The 18143-nt window shown below is 42.8% G+C and overlaps 1 protein-coding gene and 1 pseudogene across 4 annotated transcripts; both read left to right on the forward strand.

Moving 5' to 3' along the window:
* The first annotated feature begins 821 nt into the window (after window positions 1-821).
* LOC117864489 (achilleol B synthase) lies at window positions 822-11892 on the forward strand. 4 transcript variants are annotated; one of them, XM_034748615.2, is made up of 19 exons: window positions 822-1060; window positions 5538-5723; window positions 5875-5964; window positions 6227-6421; window positions 6568-6652; window positions 6736-6902; window positions 7652-7840; window positions 8018-8131; window positions 8536-8658; window positions 8736-8858; window positions 9101-9199; window positions 9510-9566; window positions 9714-9760; window positions 9857-10000; window positions 10087-10264; window positions 10618-10698; window positions 10783-10866; window positions 11415-11555; window positions 11667-11892. In XM_034748615.2, exons 1-18 carry the CDS (start codon window positions 863-865, stop codon window positions 11541-11543), a joined length of 2289 nt encoding a protein of 762 aa, XP_034604506.1. In that variant the 5' UTR covers window positions 822-862; the 3' UTR covers window positions 11544-11555; window positions 11667-11892. The 4 variants fall into 4 exon arrangements, with proteins under 4 accessions (XP_034604506.1, XP_072148224.1, XP_034604521.1 ...); XM_072292123.1 differs by having other exon boundaries at window positions 823-1060; window positions 11415-11892; XM_034748630.2 differs by lacking the exon at window positions 822-1060 and adding an exon at window positions 5185-5408 and having other exon boundaries at window positions 11415-11892.
* A 913-nt stretch (window positions 11893-12805) lies between these two features.
* Window positions 12806-16411, forward strand: LOC117853568 (achilleol B synthase-like; annotated as a pseudogene).
* The last annotated feature ends 1732 nt before the right edge of the window (window positions 16412-18143 follow it).

Raw genomic sequence — 18143 nt, forward strand, 5'->3', positions numbered from 1 at the left:
TTGCGATCGCCCAAATCAGGATTGGCGCCTGATGAGTTCAAGAGGGCCCAATATTCCTCCTCTTCTATTTATATTAGATTAGAAAATACCAAATCAAAGAAGTTCTTGATGAGTACAAATCAAGTTCGAGTTCTTGTTGGTTATGATAGACAATACGTATCGCAAGGTATCTGAGAGAGAGTGGTGCTGGGGGGTATACAGGAAGGGTGGTGGCGGGGGAGCGCGGTGACGTGGCACGGCGACGCCCCAGACCCGCCGCGCTGGCTCCTCCGACCACGCCGTGGCCTCCTCGTGCGTGCGGCCATTGCTGCCGCCGGCGGGCAGATCTCATGGCGTCCGCTTCGCGAGAGGGGGAGGGAGGGAGATAGCGGCGGAGAAGAGGAAGCCGGCGCACAGGGGCTTTTTAGCAAAAATGACAACTCCTCTACTAAGGACTGCGGGTTGATTCCTAAAAAGTTGAGGGACTTTTTGGAAAATGATCACGATGGTTGAAAAAAATGACGGTTGGAAGAAACATCCGCTCTTTAATATTCGGTATAGATTAAATAGCGGGTACCTTGTTCAGCAAAAAAAAATTAAGGGTGCCCTATCCCCACCTACTAGGCTGTTTGACATCTTTTTTAAGAAGGAAACGGAGCACTTGCCATTTGGCGTCACGTCACTAAACACTCGCCATTCTTACGAGCGCGGGCCGGCAGCATCACCCTTCCCGCTCCCTCGAGTGGACTGAGTCTTATAATTTTGCTGTTATGAAGATATGATGTGTAATAAGCGACTCAAACTGCCCCTTATACATCAAATCTTAGTGAGGAGGCTTTACATTTTGGCTAGGTAGCTAGCACAGCAGATTGGAAGCAGAGGCATGTGGAGGCTGAAGGTGGCGGAAGGCGGCAGGCCATGGCTGCGGTCGACCAACAACTTCTTAGGGAGGGCGGTGTGGGAGTTCGACCCCGACGGCGGCACGCCGGAGGAGCACGCCGAGGTGGAGAGGCTGCGTCAGGACTTCACCGACCACCGCTTCCAGCGTAGAGAGTCTGCTGATCTTCTCATGCGCATGCAGGTATCTTATCTCATTCTCATCACACCCACCACCATGCCGGTATCTCTCATTACCTGAAACAACTTTTTTGTTTGAAAAACGGGCTTTGCTACGGTACTTCAAAGTGACTGTGGACCATCCGTTTAGCCAGATATCTATGGATGGCTAATTACCTCCTAGGACGCCGTGTCTTTCCAAAAAAAAAAAAGTCCGCGCACCTGATACAATTACCTTCGACTCTTGTTCTTGTACACACCTGATCTTGCCGCTAGTTGAATGAAAAGGAAACAAACTACATGTATACATGCAAATCAGTTCCTAGATCTACGGAAGCACGTACATGCATATGGTGGTAACCACCGGCTGTTTCTTTTTTCTTTATAAATATTTTTTATCTCTTGTAATATTCAAAGGTTCAGATTTGTTCGAAGTATTACCTCCTAGGAGGTAATTGGAGTACCGTAGTGAAAAACTTTAATTGAAACAATCAAGATAAATCAAATAAAGTGGGATAAAAGTGGCCGGACAATAAGGGTGTGTTTGGTTTGGGAGTCGAACTGGGTTAGAACGGGTTGATAACCAAAACTGGCGGATGCACTCGACCCACATCAACGGCGTTGCTCTCCGTCCGCTTGTGGAGGTCGATGCACGCCTGGAGCCCCGCGCCGCCAGCCCCGCGAGCTCGAGCCCCGCTGCCGGCCGGGCAAGCTCGAGCCCCACTGCCAGCCAGACGAGGTGCGGCGCCAGAGGAAGGTCTGGCCGACGGGGAGCGTGAACGGGAGGGAGAGGTAGCGGCGGAGAGCGAGAGCGGGTGCCACTCCTCCTGCGCCTCGACGCAAGCGGTGGTGAGCGGGAGAAGGCGGCGACGGGTGGAGGGAGGGGGTTCGTCGTGCTCGGGGGTTCCAGGTTTGGGCCCGTAGGGGACCAACTAGTGGGGGTAGAGGAGATTTGTGGAGGGAGGACGAAGAAGAAGGTGAGGTAAAAAAAGAGGATGACAGATAGGCCCGCAGCTGACACGTGGGACCCATTACTAATGGTGTTAAAATGGTATCCATCCCATCCCTTTCAACACCTTCAACCAAATAAAAACTGTAACGAACATCTCTCGTCCAAACATGGTTTGGGTTGAACCCAACCCATAAAAAAGTGGGCACTCCATCCAAAAACAAACACAAGCTAACTATAGTAGCTGATTGACCTGCCACACCACCACCTGCTGGGTCCATCCAATCCAAGCCATGAAGCCAAGAAAGTGGAGTTACAGCTAGTACGGACAAGTACCACGTCCCAGGCAGATAGCATCTTCCTCAGTAGGCGGCTCCAAGCTTGACCTTGAACCCGTGCCGCCTTGCTTCACTTCTCCTTTTTGTCATTTTGCCATATGATTTTTCCTCGCCTCTATATTTCACCATTCTTGTTTCAGGTCCATTCTAAGGGCTTCTTGGTGCACTATCTGAATGGGGGAAAACAAGGAGAAAAAGGAAATAAAGGGAGATGAAATCAGATATAAGAGAGAACGAAAGAGGATAACTAACCTGTTTTGTTCGATTGACGGTTGATACAAGGAGCCGGTAGTGATGCTCCTTATCTCAAAGTACTCAATATCTGGTTAGGGGGCAGGTGTTGGTCGTGCACTCTAACCACTCAGGTTCGAATATCTAGTTAGGGGGGAGGTGTTGGTTGTGCACTCTAACCACCCAGGTCCGTCGCCAGTGCTCTGAGCGTCGCTCCCCCCTCCGCCGTGCCTTCAGCTCTTTGCTCCGCCGTGCCTTCGGCTCTTCGTGCTCTGCCAAGCCATCAGCCCCGCCGCCTGCCGCCACGTGGACACCTCCTCCGAATCCCGGTCGCGCGAACCGTCTTGGTGCTGCCACCGCTGGCGCGGCAGCTTGGGGCGCCACATGGGGGCGCCGCCTCCGCGGCACAAAGAGGATGTGGGGGTGCAGCGGCTCGGGCAGCTGCTGCTAGGTCCGCCATCCCTGCTCCCTGTCGCTGCCGCCGGAGCCAAGGCTTCGACGGGCGACGCTCGGCGGTCAGATTCTGGCGGGGCGTCGCCTCCACCTCCCTCTCCCCCTCCACCGCCGTGGGGTGGCTCGCGGGCACAGGAACCGCCTGCCCCTCCTCCTCCACCATGCCTGGGGTCGGCGGTGGGCCGTGGGACGCGTGCGCGGAGTGCTGCAGGTTTGGGAACCCGTACACCGTCGTAGCCACCTCTGCTAGGCTCGGCCTTTTCTTGGGTGCGTCACCGGATGGTCACAGGGGTCGCCGGGCGGCCGCACACGGGCGTGGAGGCAGCGCCCTTAGTGGGGTCATGCTCCAGTCCTGGATCTGGTGCAGCGGTGGGGTCATGCTCCAGTCCTGGATCTAGTGCAGCGGGGCTCATGGGCTTGGTCAATCTGCGTGGTGTGCTCGTCTTCCACTGGCGTCCCCTTGCCCTGTACCATGGTTGTTGGTCGCTCTTCGCCAGCTTGGGCTCCTACTTGCCCGGATCCATGCTCCCCGTGTCACCGGCTGCTAGCGGTGGTGTTGTTGCCGACGGCCATGCACGATCCTAACCCCTTCCTCCTAACCTTCCCTTCCTTTCCCCCCTCCCTTCACCCTACCTCACCCTGGTCATGCTCCAGTCGCTCTTCAAGGATGGCCCGTGGATGACCCACTTTCCGCCGGAGCCTCCCGCCCTACCGTAGTGGGTCGCTCTTTCTTAGGTCGCTCGCTCTTCTGCTGATGGTTGTCATCGAGATGGCGGTTGCTGACCTGCAGATATTCCCCATCATCCGTGGATTGCTCGCTATCATCCCATCGATTTGCCTCTCATCCAAGCCTTAGCGGTCGGCTGCGTGGAGTTGGTTTTGAGGGTCTTTGAGAAAGTTTTGCCCGGCATTCGCCACTGCCGACAACAGTTGCGTTCCTTTAACGTAGCTCACCTCGTTGGGGGCGTTGTTGCGGGCACCAAATCCATTTGGTTTTGCTAGGTGAAAACTTGGTCTACTCCTTCGTGGGCAGACAGATGATGGCGGTGTTGGCGGCGCTTCCCCCCTTGGAGGCATCGTCTTGCATAACATTCTCGCTCTACCTCCGCTAGCTCCGGGTTTTTAGGCTATTGGTGATGTGCGTGTGTTCATAGTGTCCTTATCTCTTGCAGATTTCAGTCGTCTTAGGTCACATTTAGTGTGGTGGCGGTGTTGTGGTTTCCTTTTAGTATTGTTGTGTTTTTGTTGTTGGTCCTAGGTGGTGGTTCTTGTGACTCTGCGCTTTGGGATTTCTCCTGAAGTTGCATCGTTGTAATTCTCTTCTTCTTAATGAAAAACATGATATGCATGTCTTAAAAAAAGAACTAGTACCGGGTCATAATACCACCCGGTACTAAGGGTACGTTTTAGTATAGAGTCACTGAATGTCCGCGGCTTTACCAAATAACAACACCACCCGGTACTAAAAGTTACCTCCGAGGACCCTAAATTTGGACCCATTCTAATTCCACGCATTAGTACCGGCCCAAAGTTCAACCAGTACTAACGTCATCAATATTCTAATTCCACGCATTAGTACCGGCCCAAAGTTCAGCCAGTACTAACGTCATCGATGAATGCTCGCTTTTTCAGTAGTGCTAGTTATCATTTAATCTATTTGTATGTAATGTTTCTTTTCCATTCTTATTTTCTAGATTTCCTTTTTAACCTCGTGGAAAATGATTTCCAAAGGCAGTCTAACCCAGGACATGTTAGAGAATACCTCTTCTTAGTGGAAAATCTACTGGACAGGTGTACAAATGCATCTAAATATACAGATTTGGATCATCAAACTGGTCCATGATGAATGAAAAAAACGGTGCACTAGAAGCTCAAGACCGATGAACCACCACCATCACTTTTGTTCGCTCTCATAGCACAGAAAAATCAGGCATTGCATTTAAATTCCTGAGGAAAAAAATCAATTTGCGTCAAAAACATTTGGATTGATGAGTAGAAACTTTGGATCGCCGGTAGCGGTAGACTTTTTGGCGGGTCCGAGAGTATGGCAGGCAGAAAAAAAATTGAAAGAAAAGCATACGAGAATGGGGAGTCGGCCCCCCATTGTTGGCTAGCCCAAATAAAATTAGTGGTCAAATAAGGCCGGAACCTCATAAACTTTTCATGGACACAGCGGGTCGGGACACACCGCGGTGTGTCGGGCGGCGGTGAGTCTCGCCGCGGCGGAGGAATGTGTCGCCGGCGAGAGGGGCCGCCGCCGAGGGGAGGTAAAGGCCTGGACCGTGAGCCTCGTGGGGGCCGCGGGGGATGCAGCGCGGGTGGCGGCGGCCGTTGCGGCGAGAGCGGTCGCCAGGGAAGCTGTTAGAGCGCGGCGCGGAAGGTGAGAACGCGCAAGTCGCAAGGTCTCTCCGTGGCAAGCAGCTCGTCCTCGTCGATTTCCTCAATTCCGCTCTTCCATTTTTTGATGTCTTCTTACACATACTTCTGGTAGCTAACCTATGTCACGCAATACGCGACCTTGATTCTTGCAGTGTGCGAAGCAAAGCAGCCACCGACGGGATCTGCCACGGATCAAGCTTCAGAAGGATGAGCAAGTCACTGAAGAAATTGCACTGAACTCCTTGAGGCGAGCTCTGGATCAGTTCTCTTCACTGCAAGCGAGTGATGGGCACTGGCCCGGTGATTTCAGCGGGGTCATGTTCATAATGCCCGCCTTGGTGCGCCTTCCGTAAACACAACACCATGTGCATATAATTTTTTCAAGACATCTATGTGCAATTTTTTTACTTCCCCCTTTTTTCGTTGAGTACTATTAGTTATTCCGTACAAACTGATAAGGATTACACATATGTGTGTATTCACTTGCAGATATTTGCTTTGCACGTCACCGGTTCACTCAATGCTGTCATATCACCAGAACATCGGTGCGAGATATGCCGCTACATCTACAATCATCAGGCATGGCATTATTCTCGTAGACTAGATCTCTCTTCAAGGACTTCTTGTTGGATGGCTGGGGATCCAGGCCTACCCATGTCAATGGCCTAGTAGCATTTTGGTCTGACTTTAGCATTTTGTCTACTGATGCTTTTAGTCTTCACACTTAGTTGGGAACTTATGCAAAAGTTTGCTTTTAGACCGTGCCATATGCACTTATGCACAGCTTGCATAAGGTCCCAACTAAGTCAAGTTTTTCCCCCCAAAAACGAATAATATGTAGAATGAAGATGGTGGATGGGGCACACTTATCTTGGGCTCAAGCAGCATGTTTGGAACATGCTCAAACTACATAACCTTGAGGCTTCTCGGTGAGGAACCAAACGACGAGGATGGTGCATTGGCTAAAGGGCGTGCTTGGATTTTATCCCATGGTGGTGCAACTTTAGTGCCCCAATGGGGAAAGATATGGCTTTCGGTATGCACCAGAGTGTATATGTGATTATTTCGTGTTACATTTTAGAACCCTTGGTTAGAGGGGTGGCGGAGTACCATGTTACTTGTAGTCGTTAATTCCTTGGTATCACTATAACTGACCCAATCTATTTTATGGATTAACTGCAGATACTTGGAGTGTATGATTGGTCTGGAAATAATCCAATTTTCCCTGAACTATGGCTGGCTCCCCAGTTTCTGCCATTTCATCCAGGTATTCCTTCCTTGTAATGATACAATTCCAACCTCCAGCGTACAATGCACTGGACACATAGATCTTAAGCTCTGTTCTTTTAGGGAAGTTCTGGTGTTTAGCCCGTATGGTGTATCTGCCAATGGCTTATCTATATGGAAAGAAATTTGTTGGGCCAATTACACCAACTATACTGGCACTAAGAGAGGAGATTTATGGCACTTGTTATGTCAAGATTGACTGGAGCAAGGCCCGTAATGCCTGTGCAAAGGTTTGTCAAATTTCTTCCAGTTTTGCAGCTCCAACAGTTCACTATCTGCATACATGCCTTCGATGATTGAAAAATTGACAATTTGCCACTCAGTGAAGTTCATCTAATGGATATGCCACAAAATTCTCAAGCACCTAGTAACAGATTGATAATCCTTAAAATTCCCTTTGATACATTACTTTTTCTTTCTGTGGTAAACGAAGTAAAGATTAATTGGGCTGGGCAAATTGCCTGGATTGTGTTGGGAATAGTCCCACATTGGTTGTGGGGGGAGAGTTGAACCAACATAAAAGTGGGGTAGTCCCTCACCTCTTGGGCTAGCTTTAGAGGTGCAGCAAGGCTTCCTCCCGGTTTGGGCCAACAGATTGTGCCTGAGCATAGGTGGGGCAGGATCTTGATTTATGACTGGGCTGTGGTTTTGGATAGTCTGTCAGTGTAAAAAGGCTCGTTCCAGGACAGATGTGGGCTGCAACATACTAGACTACTAGAGTTGGATGGCAAGCAGCCCTAACAGGCAAACACCTGGCCCCTCCCTCTCTCCCTCCACACGCACGCATGCAAACTAAAAATATTTAATAGTTCCATGCTTCTATCTAAAAAATAAAACCAGCAATATAATTTTTTTTATTTGTCATGTAAACTATCACAAAGTAAAACCGCAAGAGAATGTTAGGTTGCTCTACTCGCAACAATGTTCTAACTGATATGAAGATCTTTTTTTCCTTAAGCCTTTTTTTATGTCAATTCAGGAGGATCTCCTCTGTCCACGTACAGAGTTGCAGAGTGCTGTTTGGACTTCACTCTACTGGTGTGTGGAACCAGTGTTGAGCAGTTGGCCTGTTAACAAGCTGAGAGAGAAAGCCCTGGACAACCTCATGGAGCATATACATTATGAAGATGAGAACACTCAGTATGTTTGCATATGCTCTGTCAGCAAGGTAAACGACAGTAAAAGTTGATTCCTCACAACCTGCAGTTTACCTTGGCTATACTGCCATGATGTTGTGGTATTCTTACCTTTTGCTTTATGATCTAGTATATACTCTGTTGTTAACTATCATGTGCATTTTGGACTGGTGCTCGGTGCCTGTTAATATTGTTGCTTTGCTATTTAGGCTCTAAACATGGTCTGCTGCTGGGTAGAAGATCCAAAGTCAGATGCATTTAAGCGTCACCTTGCAAGGGTACCTGATTTCTTGTGGCTTTCAGAAGATGGCATGAAGGCACAGGTACAAGTTTTTCCTGTTTCATGCACTTCAAGTACTTGCTAGCATCATCATACCGACTTGATCAATAAGTGCACTATTGCTATCATAGTTCTTTTCCATTGGCTAGTTAATGTTGTCATTACTCCAACTTTACAAGGAATAATTAATGGTAAATTTACTTCAACAATGTTCATAGCACGTGATACGAGTATGCCAGAACACACAGGTAATGCTTCCCTTTAAATTGCAGGGGATGATAAAGAAAGACTCTCCCTATGTGCATTGCCTAACCATCAGTTAGTAGACAGTAGAGCATTTGATATGTTGTCATTTAAAATTAGAGTAGAAATGTCTTGGCACGATGATAAGTATGTTGTATTTATTAAATATATAACTATATTTTGAGGGCAGCTGTATTATCGTAGGTATATGATGGCTGTCAGAGCTGGGAGACAGCATTCATAATTCAAGCATTTTGTGCTACAGATCTTGTCAACGAGTATATTCCAACTATTCAGAGAGCCTATGAGTTCATGAAACATTCACAGGTTTCATTATTCAAATCACTCATGTTCTAAACTAACCATTGCAGTATCTAACACAACATGCATTTGTGTACTCACAGGTTCTGAGGAATCATCCTGGTGACCAAAGTTACTGGCATCGCCATAGATCAAAGGGTTCATGGACTCTTTCATCTGCAGACAATGGGTGGGCTGTATCTGACACTACAGGAGAAGCTCTTGAGGTTGTTGGATTCTTGTTCACCTTTTATTTTGCCTTAATATGGATGAGTAAAACTAGTGATCGGATTAGTTACTGGGTACCACATAACCTAATCTTAATTAGTGAATGTAAAGTGTGTAAACAGCAATGTTATAAGATGCTCAGCTTTCTCTGTTGTTAATTTGCATACCTTTTTCTGTCAATTTTTTCTATACCTTCTCATTCTCTCTATACAAAAGGAACTTATTTTAACTTTATTTACAGGCTGTACTATTGTTGTCAAACATTGCAAGCAACCATATTGGTGATCCGGTAGGAAGAGAAAGGCTGCATGACGCTGTTGATTGCCTTTTATCTTTTGTGGTATGAATTCTCTTAAATGAGTCATCTTAAATGACATTCCAATTCATGCATTCATTCATGCCCCTGAATAATTTTATTAGGGAACTAACATGTATGAATATGGCTATGAATATGACATCTTTGCTTACAATCTGCACAATTCGTTTTGCTCTCCTGCGCATTTATGAATTTTTTCACCTTTTAGCAGTCAGTCAAATAAATTTGAAATGTTATTGACTATGTTATGGATTCTATGACACTTTAAAATTTATAGGACTTGCTGTTCTAAGCTGTCAAGATCATCTTTTAATGTTTAATCATTACGCTGCAGAACAAAGATGGTACCTTTTCTACATACGAGTGCAAAAGGACTTCTTCTTGGATAGAGGTAAGTTTTTACGAACTTCTGCTCATATTCATGTTTTTTCCCCTTAGGAAGATGCATCAGTACTTTTAATTCAGTTATCTTGGCTTTTTATTTACATATTACTGTTTCCAGTTCCACCATATTGACGTATTTCTGTTAATTAACTAGATTCTAAATCCCTGTGAGAGTTTTCCCAATATGGTCGTCGATTATCCGTAAGTGATACAAATGACGTATTGTTTAGCAAACAAACTTTTAACAAAAATTTCCAATTTAGCTGAAGATATACTCATGGTGTACTACATTGGCAGTTACCCAGAATGCACTTCCTCTGTGCTACAAGCTCTGATACTGTTCAGAGAGTTATACCCTAGTTATCGAACAGAAGAGATCAATAAATCTGTCAGAAAGGCAGCAACATTTATTGAGAGCAGACAAAAGGAAGATGGTTCATGGTTTGTCCTAATGCGTCATTTGCTGACTTACCTTACTCATATATATTTTACTTCAACAATTGATAACACACTTGGCTGTTTGGCAGGTTAGGCACTTGGGGTGTATGTTTTACCTATGGGGCCTTCTTTTCGATTAAAGGTTTAGTTGCTTCTGGAAGAACGTACGAGAACAGCTCTTCCATCAGGAAAGCTTGCCACTTTTTATTGTCAAAGCAGCTCAGTACAGGTGGATGGGGAGAAAGCCATGTATCTAATGAAACTAAGGTACTTTTCATTCGTCTTCTCTAGATCCCTCTAGCTCTGGTTTGCCTCGCTGGTGACTACTGATGAGGATTGAGGATACAATTTTTTTTAACATGCTACTAACAAATTGACACATATGATACTCCATGGTAAATCCGACTAGTTAGAATGGATTTGAATCATTAGTCATTCATTGAATTTATTGTATATGCTTGAAACTAACTCTTCTATGCCTGCTCTTACTCAGTTTCTTTTGCAATAAGAATTGCTCCAGTTCCAGTATTTAACGCATTGTCCAAAACTTCTACTTCAAGAGTATAAAAGAGTTTGCATGTCATTTAACTTTTTTTCTTTTTCCTTGTAATACTAAATAGGTTTATGTGAACATCGAAGGTAGCCATGCTCATGCAGTGAATACAGCTTGGGCGATGCTGGCATTAATTAATGCTGGACAGGTACAATTTGCTAGTGCTTGATTTAAATTTTGACAATAATATGCATTTTATAAATCTAGTCACATATCTTTGTTTGAATACCAGTTTGAACGAGATCCAGCACCGCTGCATCATGCTGCAAAAGAAATGATCAATATGCAGTTGGAGACAGGAGAGTTTCCCCAACAAGTAGGTTTCCACTTGTGTAAATGGCAACTTATATGAATAAGCGAGCTTGTTAGTTTGAACAGAAACTTAACGGAATGTAGTGTTTAGGACCATGGCCATATTGCACATTAATTATAAACACCCAATTTTCTCACGTATGAATATGTGATCAAATGATATAAATGGGTGACTAATGGCAAGTATATGTAATAATTTGATATATTTCCAGTTTGCATGCTCCCAAAAAAATCACCCCTATACATCTGACAGTAATCACACAACTGCACATGCTCTAAAAAAAACGTCACGGCCTATACATCTGAAGTAATCACACAACTGCAATTCTGTTAGCGTGCTCAAGATACTATGAGGTGATGTTAAGATATTATTGTCTAATTCTAGTAACTTCATAAATTTGACATGCTTTATTTGGTATGATGGGGACTTTTGAAATAATCTATTTGGCTATTTAAGCGATGCATAATTTCACAGGCATTCTTGTGGTGTCTTTGTCTTTGATTATCCAAGGTCCATCAGTTTTTTTGACTGTGCTTGCATTTTGATGGCAGGAACATGTCGGATGCTTCAACTGCTCCCTTTTCTTCAATTACCCAAACTACCGCAACATATTCCCCATTTGGGCTCTTGGGGAATATCGTCGTTGCCTTCGCGCAAACAAGAGTAGTGGGCCCGTGTGAGCATATAGCATGGTGAGTGGTGACGAACTAATCATGGCTATGAACTATCAATTAGGATATAATATATACCCGAGCTACACTTCAAACATTGCCCTAAACAAATCCACACGGTTGTATCTCCAGGTGATTAGCAGAATGGTATCTGCTATCATGTATCAGCTAGCGTATCACATGTATACTGTGAGGCTGTAAAGTTAACTCGATATTGTAATGCAAAGATGAACAGTTTACAGTTTCTGGCTGTTCATCAGTTTCTGGCTGTTCATCAGTTTCTTAGCATAAGCATCCGCTTGTGTATTGTAACAAACATTTGTTTCATCGTAACAAAGATACACGGCTCTTCTACGTACATTCAAAAGAAATTATTATACATATCTTTCTACTTAAGAATACAGTATAATCCCAAGTTAGTTACATAATCAATGTTGTGATAGAAACGTGGGTGGAACGACTAAAATAAAATATCTAATCCGTGTGAAGCTTTCATTGGTTACATGGATGATCATGTAGGCGATAGAGATATCACTTCGCTTCATCCATGCATGTGCTGCATCATACGCCCTTTTGCTGCAACTTGCAATGAACAGTTTACATGTCTCTCTGCTGTCTGTTCCTGGTGTTACAGTGTTCTACCATTACATCATTTGCATGTTGAAGTCCCCTGCCGCACTCGACTTCGGTAGACTTACGATCATTGATAATAATTGTCATATATTACTAATTAGAGACTATTTTTAACGTCTCCTCGTTAAAGCTCACAATGCAAGACTCGCTACAAGAAGAAAAGGATAAATTCACTTTAAGGTGTGTTTGTCAGAGCTACCAGAGCTGATTCTCTGCTGAATCTAGCATGAGTTCTGCCAAACAGAGAAGTGATTCTCTGCTGATTCTGTGAAGTGATTCTCTAAAGTGAACTAAGAGGCTGGGAGCTAAAAAAAAGTAGCTTCTCTTGATTCTGGGAAGTAATTGCCCATCCTAATTTTAAGAGTTTATGCTGGAGAATTAAAAAAATCAGTTTTAGCCACAGAATCAGGGTGTGTTTGGCACAACTCCTAGAGCTGATTCTCTTCTAAATCTAGCAGGAGCTCTACCAAACAGTTTTCTAGAGAGAAGTGATTCTCTACTGATTATGTGAAGTGATTCTCTGAAATGAACTAAGAGGCTGGGAGCTGAAAAAGTAGCTTCTTCTGATTCTGTGGAGTGATTATCTATCCTGATTTTAAGAGCTGAATAAGACGAGGGAGAAAGCTCTAAAATACCTCATGGAGCATGTCCATTATGAAGATGAGAGCTCACAATACATCTGCTTAACCGCTGGAAGCAAGGTAATGTCCGTGGAGTTAAGACCTCGTCACTAAACGACATGTACAATAGTCCACTAAGGGAGGAGCTGAGCCAGTAGAGGTTCGAGCCCCCTGTCCGGTACCCTAGTCTCCAATGAAGACCGCTCAGGGAGCGCCTTAAAAATAATTCTTTTAGCCGTGGCAAGTTTAGTTGGTTAGGAAAGAGATGAAAACTACACAAAAGTTAATCATGTATTAGTAATACTAATAAAAGAAATAATCATGTATTAGTAATATTAATAAAAGAAATAATTTGAACTGACATGTGAGATATAATATAATAATGTTCGGGACAGCTCATACAAGAATGTTTGGGACAGTTGATGGAAGAAATGGTATACACGGGGCATTTTTGTGTATAGCATGAAATTCATCCTTTTTTAGGGAAATACAGCACGAGAGAACACAATTAGCATGAAAGTCATCATGCTGATACAAAATGAATACGCCCAGCCAAACTTATGGGGCTCGGGGATAATGGGACTAGTTCTATGTGAGGGAATCAAAACTTACAGCATTATAGCTATTAATTTGGATCCATACAGACTTTGGATAGTAATAGAATTATAATTGGATAGTAATAAAATTTAGAAAGTACTCTCTCCGTCTAGAGATGTAAAGCATATTTTATTTTGTTAGGACAAGCCTTTGACCAATGATACTCTATGGTATATAACTTCTAAATACAAAATAAATTGGCACTTTTACATTCATTAGGTCAAGCCTTTGACCAACAGATACTTTATGGGTATGTAACTTTTGGAAACAAAATTGGTATTTTTACATTCGTTAGGTTAAGCCTTTGACCAACAGTAAAGTAATATGAAATTCTTGACCCTTGAAATAAGTATCTTTCTCTTGCCATGGTTCTAACCGCAAAGGTCATCTACTAATGAGTAATTTCTTTACACTGTAGAACAAAGATGGTAGTTTTTCTACATATGAACCCCAAAGAACTTCTTCTTGGGTAGAGGTAAGTTTCTGCGTGCATTTCTTTGTGAAAACATTTGTAAACTAGTACGGGTAGCAAACGTCCTGCATATCATGATAGCATTTCTAAAGATGATTATAGTAATGTAATTCTTCCTATAACCATTTTTGATAATTTTAAAGATTTGGATCAAACTTTAAAAGTTTGATGGTAAGGTAGGACAACAAATAAAAAATGGAGGTAGTATTAGGTTATATTCATTCTAATTTATATGGTATTTCAACTCATCTCCTTGTTACCTTTACTGAAGTTTGCGGTTTTCCAATTTGGTAGTTAGTGCACTTCAATATTACAAATTCTTTAGCTGTGCTTTGAGCTTTGTATTGTGTGTGCTTTGAGCTTTGTATTGTGTGAGTTTATTGTTTATTTTTAGTACACCTTCAAGTTTTACTGCATTGACTGATTGGCATATACTTTTATTAATGCTAGATTCTCCATCCTTGTGACAATTTTCCAAATAGTGTCGTCGATTATCCGTAAGTGATGAAAATGGCATATTATTAAGAAAAAATATTGCTAACACAGTTTTCACTCAGTTGAAATTATTCACAGTGTACCATAATTTTATAGATACCCAGAATGCACTGGATCAGTTCTTCAAGCTCTGGTATTGTTCACAAAACTACATCCTGGTTACCGAACAAAAGAGATAGAAAATTGTATCGGAAATGCAACAAGATTTATTGAGAACAGACAAAACGAAGATGGTTCATGGTTTGTCAATGTAGCATTTTACTTCACTTAGAATTAATTTCTTTCCACTTCAATAATTAATAACACAATTAGTTCTTTGGCATGGCATGTTGGGAACTTGGGGTGTATGTTTCACCTATGGGATCTGCTTTTCAATTAAAGGATTAATTGCTGCTGGAAGAACGTACGAGAATAACTCTTCCATTAGAAATGCATGCCAGTTCCTATTGTCAAAGCAGCTCAGTACCGGTGGATGGGGAGAAAGCCATGTCTCTATGATAACTCAGGTAATCGTCTAATGCTATAGATCCTTCCATTTTTGGTTGCCAGGTTGGTGATAACTAAAAAGGATACTAATAAGAAATCGACACGTACTTGTAATGATGTTATTAGCACAAATTTAAATCAAAATTACGTCAAGGGTTTATTGTGTATATATATTGACTTTTCTTTTCTAATCACGCTCTAACTCAGTTTCAAGCGTAGCAAGTGCTTCTCCATTTACATATCTATTTTTTGCAATGATTTTTTAGGAATATAAAGTGATTTTGCATTTATCATCTCTTAAGTTTTCTCTCTTGTAACACAAAACAGGTTTACCAAAATATTCAAGGTGATTGTGCTAATGCAGTGAATACTGCTTGGGCAATGTTGGCTTTAATTTATGCTGGACAGGTGTGATTTGTTTGCTCTTGGTATAACTTATGATCAAAATATGCGGTTTATTAGACTATTAATTGTTATCTTTATTTGAGTACCAGTTTGAGAGAGATCCTACTCCACTGCATCGTGCTGCAAAAGAATTGTAATATGCAGTTGGAAACTGGAGAGTTTCCCCAACAAGTATGTTCCCATTTTATTTGTATTGGTATTAGCACTTTTATTTCTACGAGTGAACTTTTTATGTTGATTTTTTGTTTGAGCAGAAGTTTTGAACCGATGGCATATTAGCTATTTATTTATTGAGACTTAACATTGCCATTTGCTCACATTTTAATATGTGATCAAATGATATAAAGGGTGGCTACAACATATTATATATGTAGCAACTTGATAATTTAGTTGCTATAAAGGAAACACATTTATACATCTGACATTAATCACGTGATTGTAATTAAAGTGGCATATTCTGGCTGCCTTTTGGCCTGTGAGTCAGGTAGCTCATGGAACGAACTTCACTCAACTTAAGTTTTTGAAATAAGAATACTTATTTTAAATTGCCGAAGTCCTTTGAAATTAGGAAGTTTCGTAGCATCGTAGCCATCTAACATCGTTCTTTGATGATTCAGGGCCCATCTGATATTTTCTAGCTTTGCTTGTGTTTCAATGGTAGGAACATGTTGGATGCTTCAATTGCGCTGTTGTCTTCAACTATCCCAACTACCGCAACGTGTTCCCCATTTGAGCCCTTGGCGAGTATCGCCGATGTATTGCGAAGAGAGATAGGCCCATGTAACTATATGTGAGGACCATATCATGGTGACAAGCAAACAAGTGGATGGCAGAATGATTATGGTTGTATCACAGCATCAAACCACACTACAAATTAATATTGGACTAAATAAATTTAAATCATTATATCTCCAATAAATTGGAAATTGTAAAGTTATCTTGATGTTTGTGTATTGGCATACGTATCAATCTCCTTCTGGGGTACAGTAAGCAGTAGCACAAATTGAATTTCATAAACAATGTTGTGACAGAAAATAATAATAGTAAAAACCATTATCCTTGTAAAGCTATCATTGGTGATATGATGTGGATGCTTATGTTAAAGGATATATGTTGAGCTATCAGCTGAGATCATCCATGCTTGTGCCTTTGCTGCAAACGTGCGGTGAAGAGTTTGCATGTGTCTCTACTCCTGGTGCTGTTGTTCTACGTTACTTAATCTGAATGTTGCATTCGTCCTCATTCTAAGGGTGCGTTTGGTTGGTTGTATCATTTGATTCATGTATGAAATGATTCAAAATAATAATGATCCTTTTGTTTGGTTGGGTGAATTGTACCAACTCATCCAGGATGAGACCATCCCACTTAATACATTATTCTACTAATTAGAGTGAACCATATGGTACAAGCAAATTGGTCGAACCACCCCATCCAGGATCATCCATGCATGCATCATGTGGTGCATGCAACCAAACACACCCTAAGTTGGTCCTTTTGTATACAGATCTTTAGTAACATCGTTGCAGGTTATGGTGTGATCTTAAGTGCCAAGTGTATAAGCAAGGTAAGAATTTCCAGGAAGCTAGTGACCAATTACGTTTCTCTGCATCAAGATGTCCCAAGAAATAGTGCATGTAAATTATAGATAAATTAGTATGGTTCAAGCTACAAATCGAAGCAAGTGTTTCTTGGAGGAGATATCATTCTGTACCATATATATGTGTATGGGCTCAGATGAAGCAAAGGTAGAAAAGAGGCCCAGTTATCATTTTGTACTATACTATGTGTATGTACTCTTGCAGTATGCAATAACTAAACAGTGCCCATGCTGTACCTGTGTGCTGCTAGCACTGCATTTAGCTACTACACCTGAATATTTGACGAGTCGCCGTTCATCGCGTTGATCCATTTCTACTTGAGTAATCCTAAGCATTTGATCTGCTACCATTTGCTTCATCTTGAGTGTTTGTGTGCACGTGGAAGTGTCCAGGCTTTTATCTCTTTAATGTTTTTTTTTTCAAATTTCGGCCCAAATCCTGTCCAATTCCAAGAGGATGGGCCAAACGTGCATGACGTATAATCCTCAACACACAGCTCGTTCGGCAGCGCTTATAGCGGCAGCCTTCTGGCTGCCGCTGCCGCTGCTGCAGCGCTACAGCTGCTGCTGCTGCCGCCGCTAAGCCTGCTAACGGCCGTTTGGCCCGCCTGGTGTGCCTGGTAACGGGCCGTTTGGCCCACATGACTTCCAAGGTTAAACTTAGTCCGGTTACAAATGAAATTTATGCAGGAAACCAATTAATCAAGTCTAATTTGCGTACTCTTTTTTACAAAATAAATAATTACAAGGTGTGGGACTACAAATCATAAGGTAATTGTTGATACTTAAAAAATATAAGGTTGTTAAAAAAATAGAAAATAATTTGTTCCTGTACCGATAGGAGGGAGGGAGCGGTGACAGCTTATCCTTAGCAATTCCCAAAGTGGTTTCCCTACGGATGCGCTGCTACGTTCGAAAATAAAATTTGTAGCGGTAAATGCAACTACACCATGTAAATGGTGGCCGGCAAACATAACAAACACACTCGAGGGTACGAACCTACACACAACATATTACAATTTCGTACATACAAATTACAACATGAACGTACACAACATACATCCCGCGTCTACATCAATGAGATTCCCGCCGCAATCCAATCTCGGACACTGCCCATATCAGGTGTAGCATTAGCTGCCACCCATTCGGACACCGCATAGTCCGGTTCTCGCGCCTTGGACGATCCTGCAGAACTGTCATTGGCAAGGTCCAGCAAATAATTATGCAGTGCAAAGCAAGCAATAACAATCTTGGTTTGCCGTTCTCTTGAATATAGTGGCACTTCCCGCAGAATGTGCCAACTC

The sequence above is a fragment of the Setaria viridis genome, chromosome 1, assembly GCF_005286985.2.
Source record: "Setaria viridis chromosome 1, Setaria_viridis_v4.0, whole genome shotgun sequence".
Classification (NCBI taxonomy): domain Eukaryota; kingdom Viridiplantae; phylum Streptophyta; class Magnoliopsida; order Poales; family Poaceae; genus Setaria; species Setaria viridis.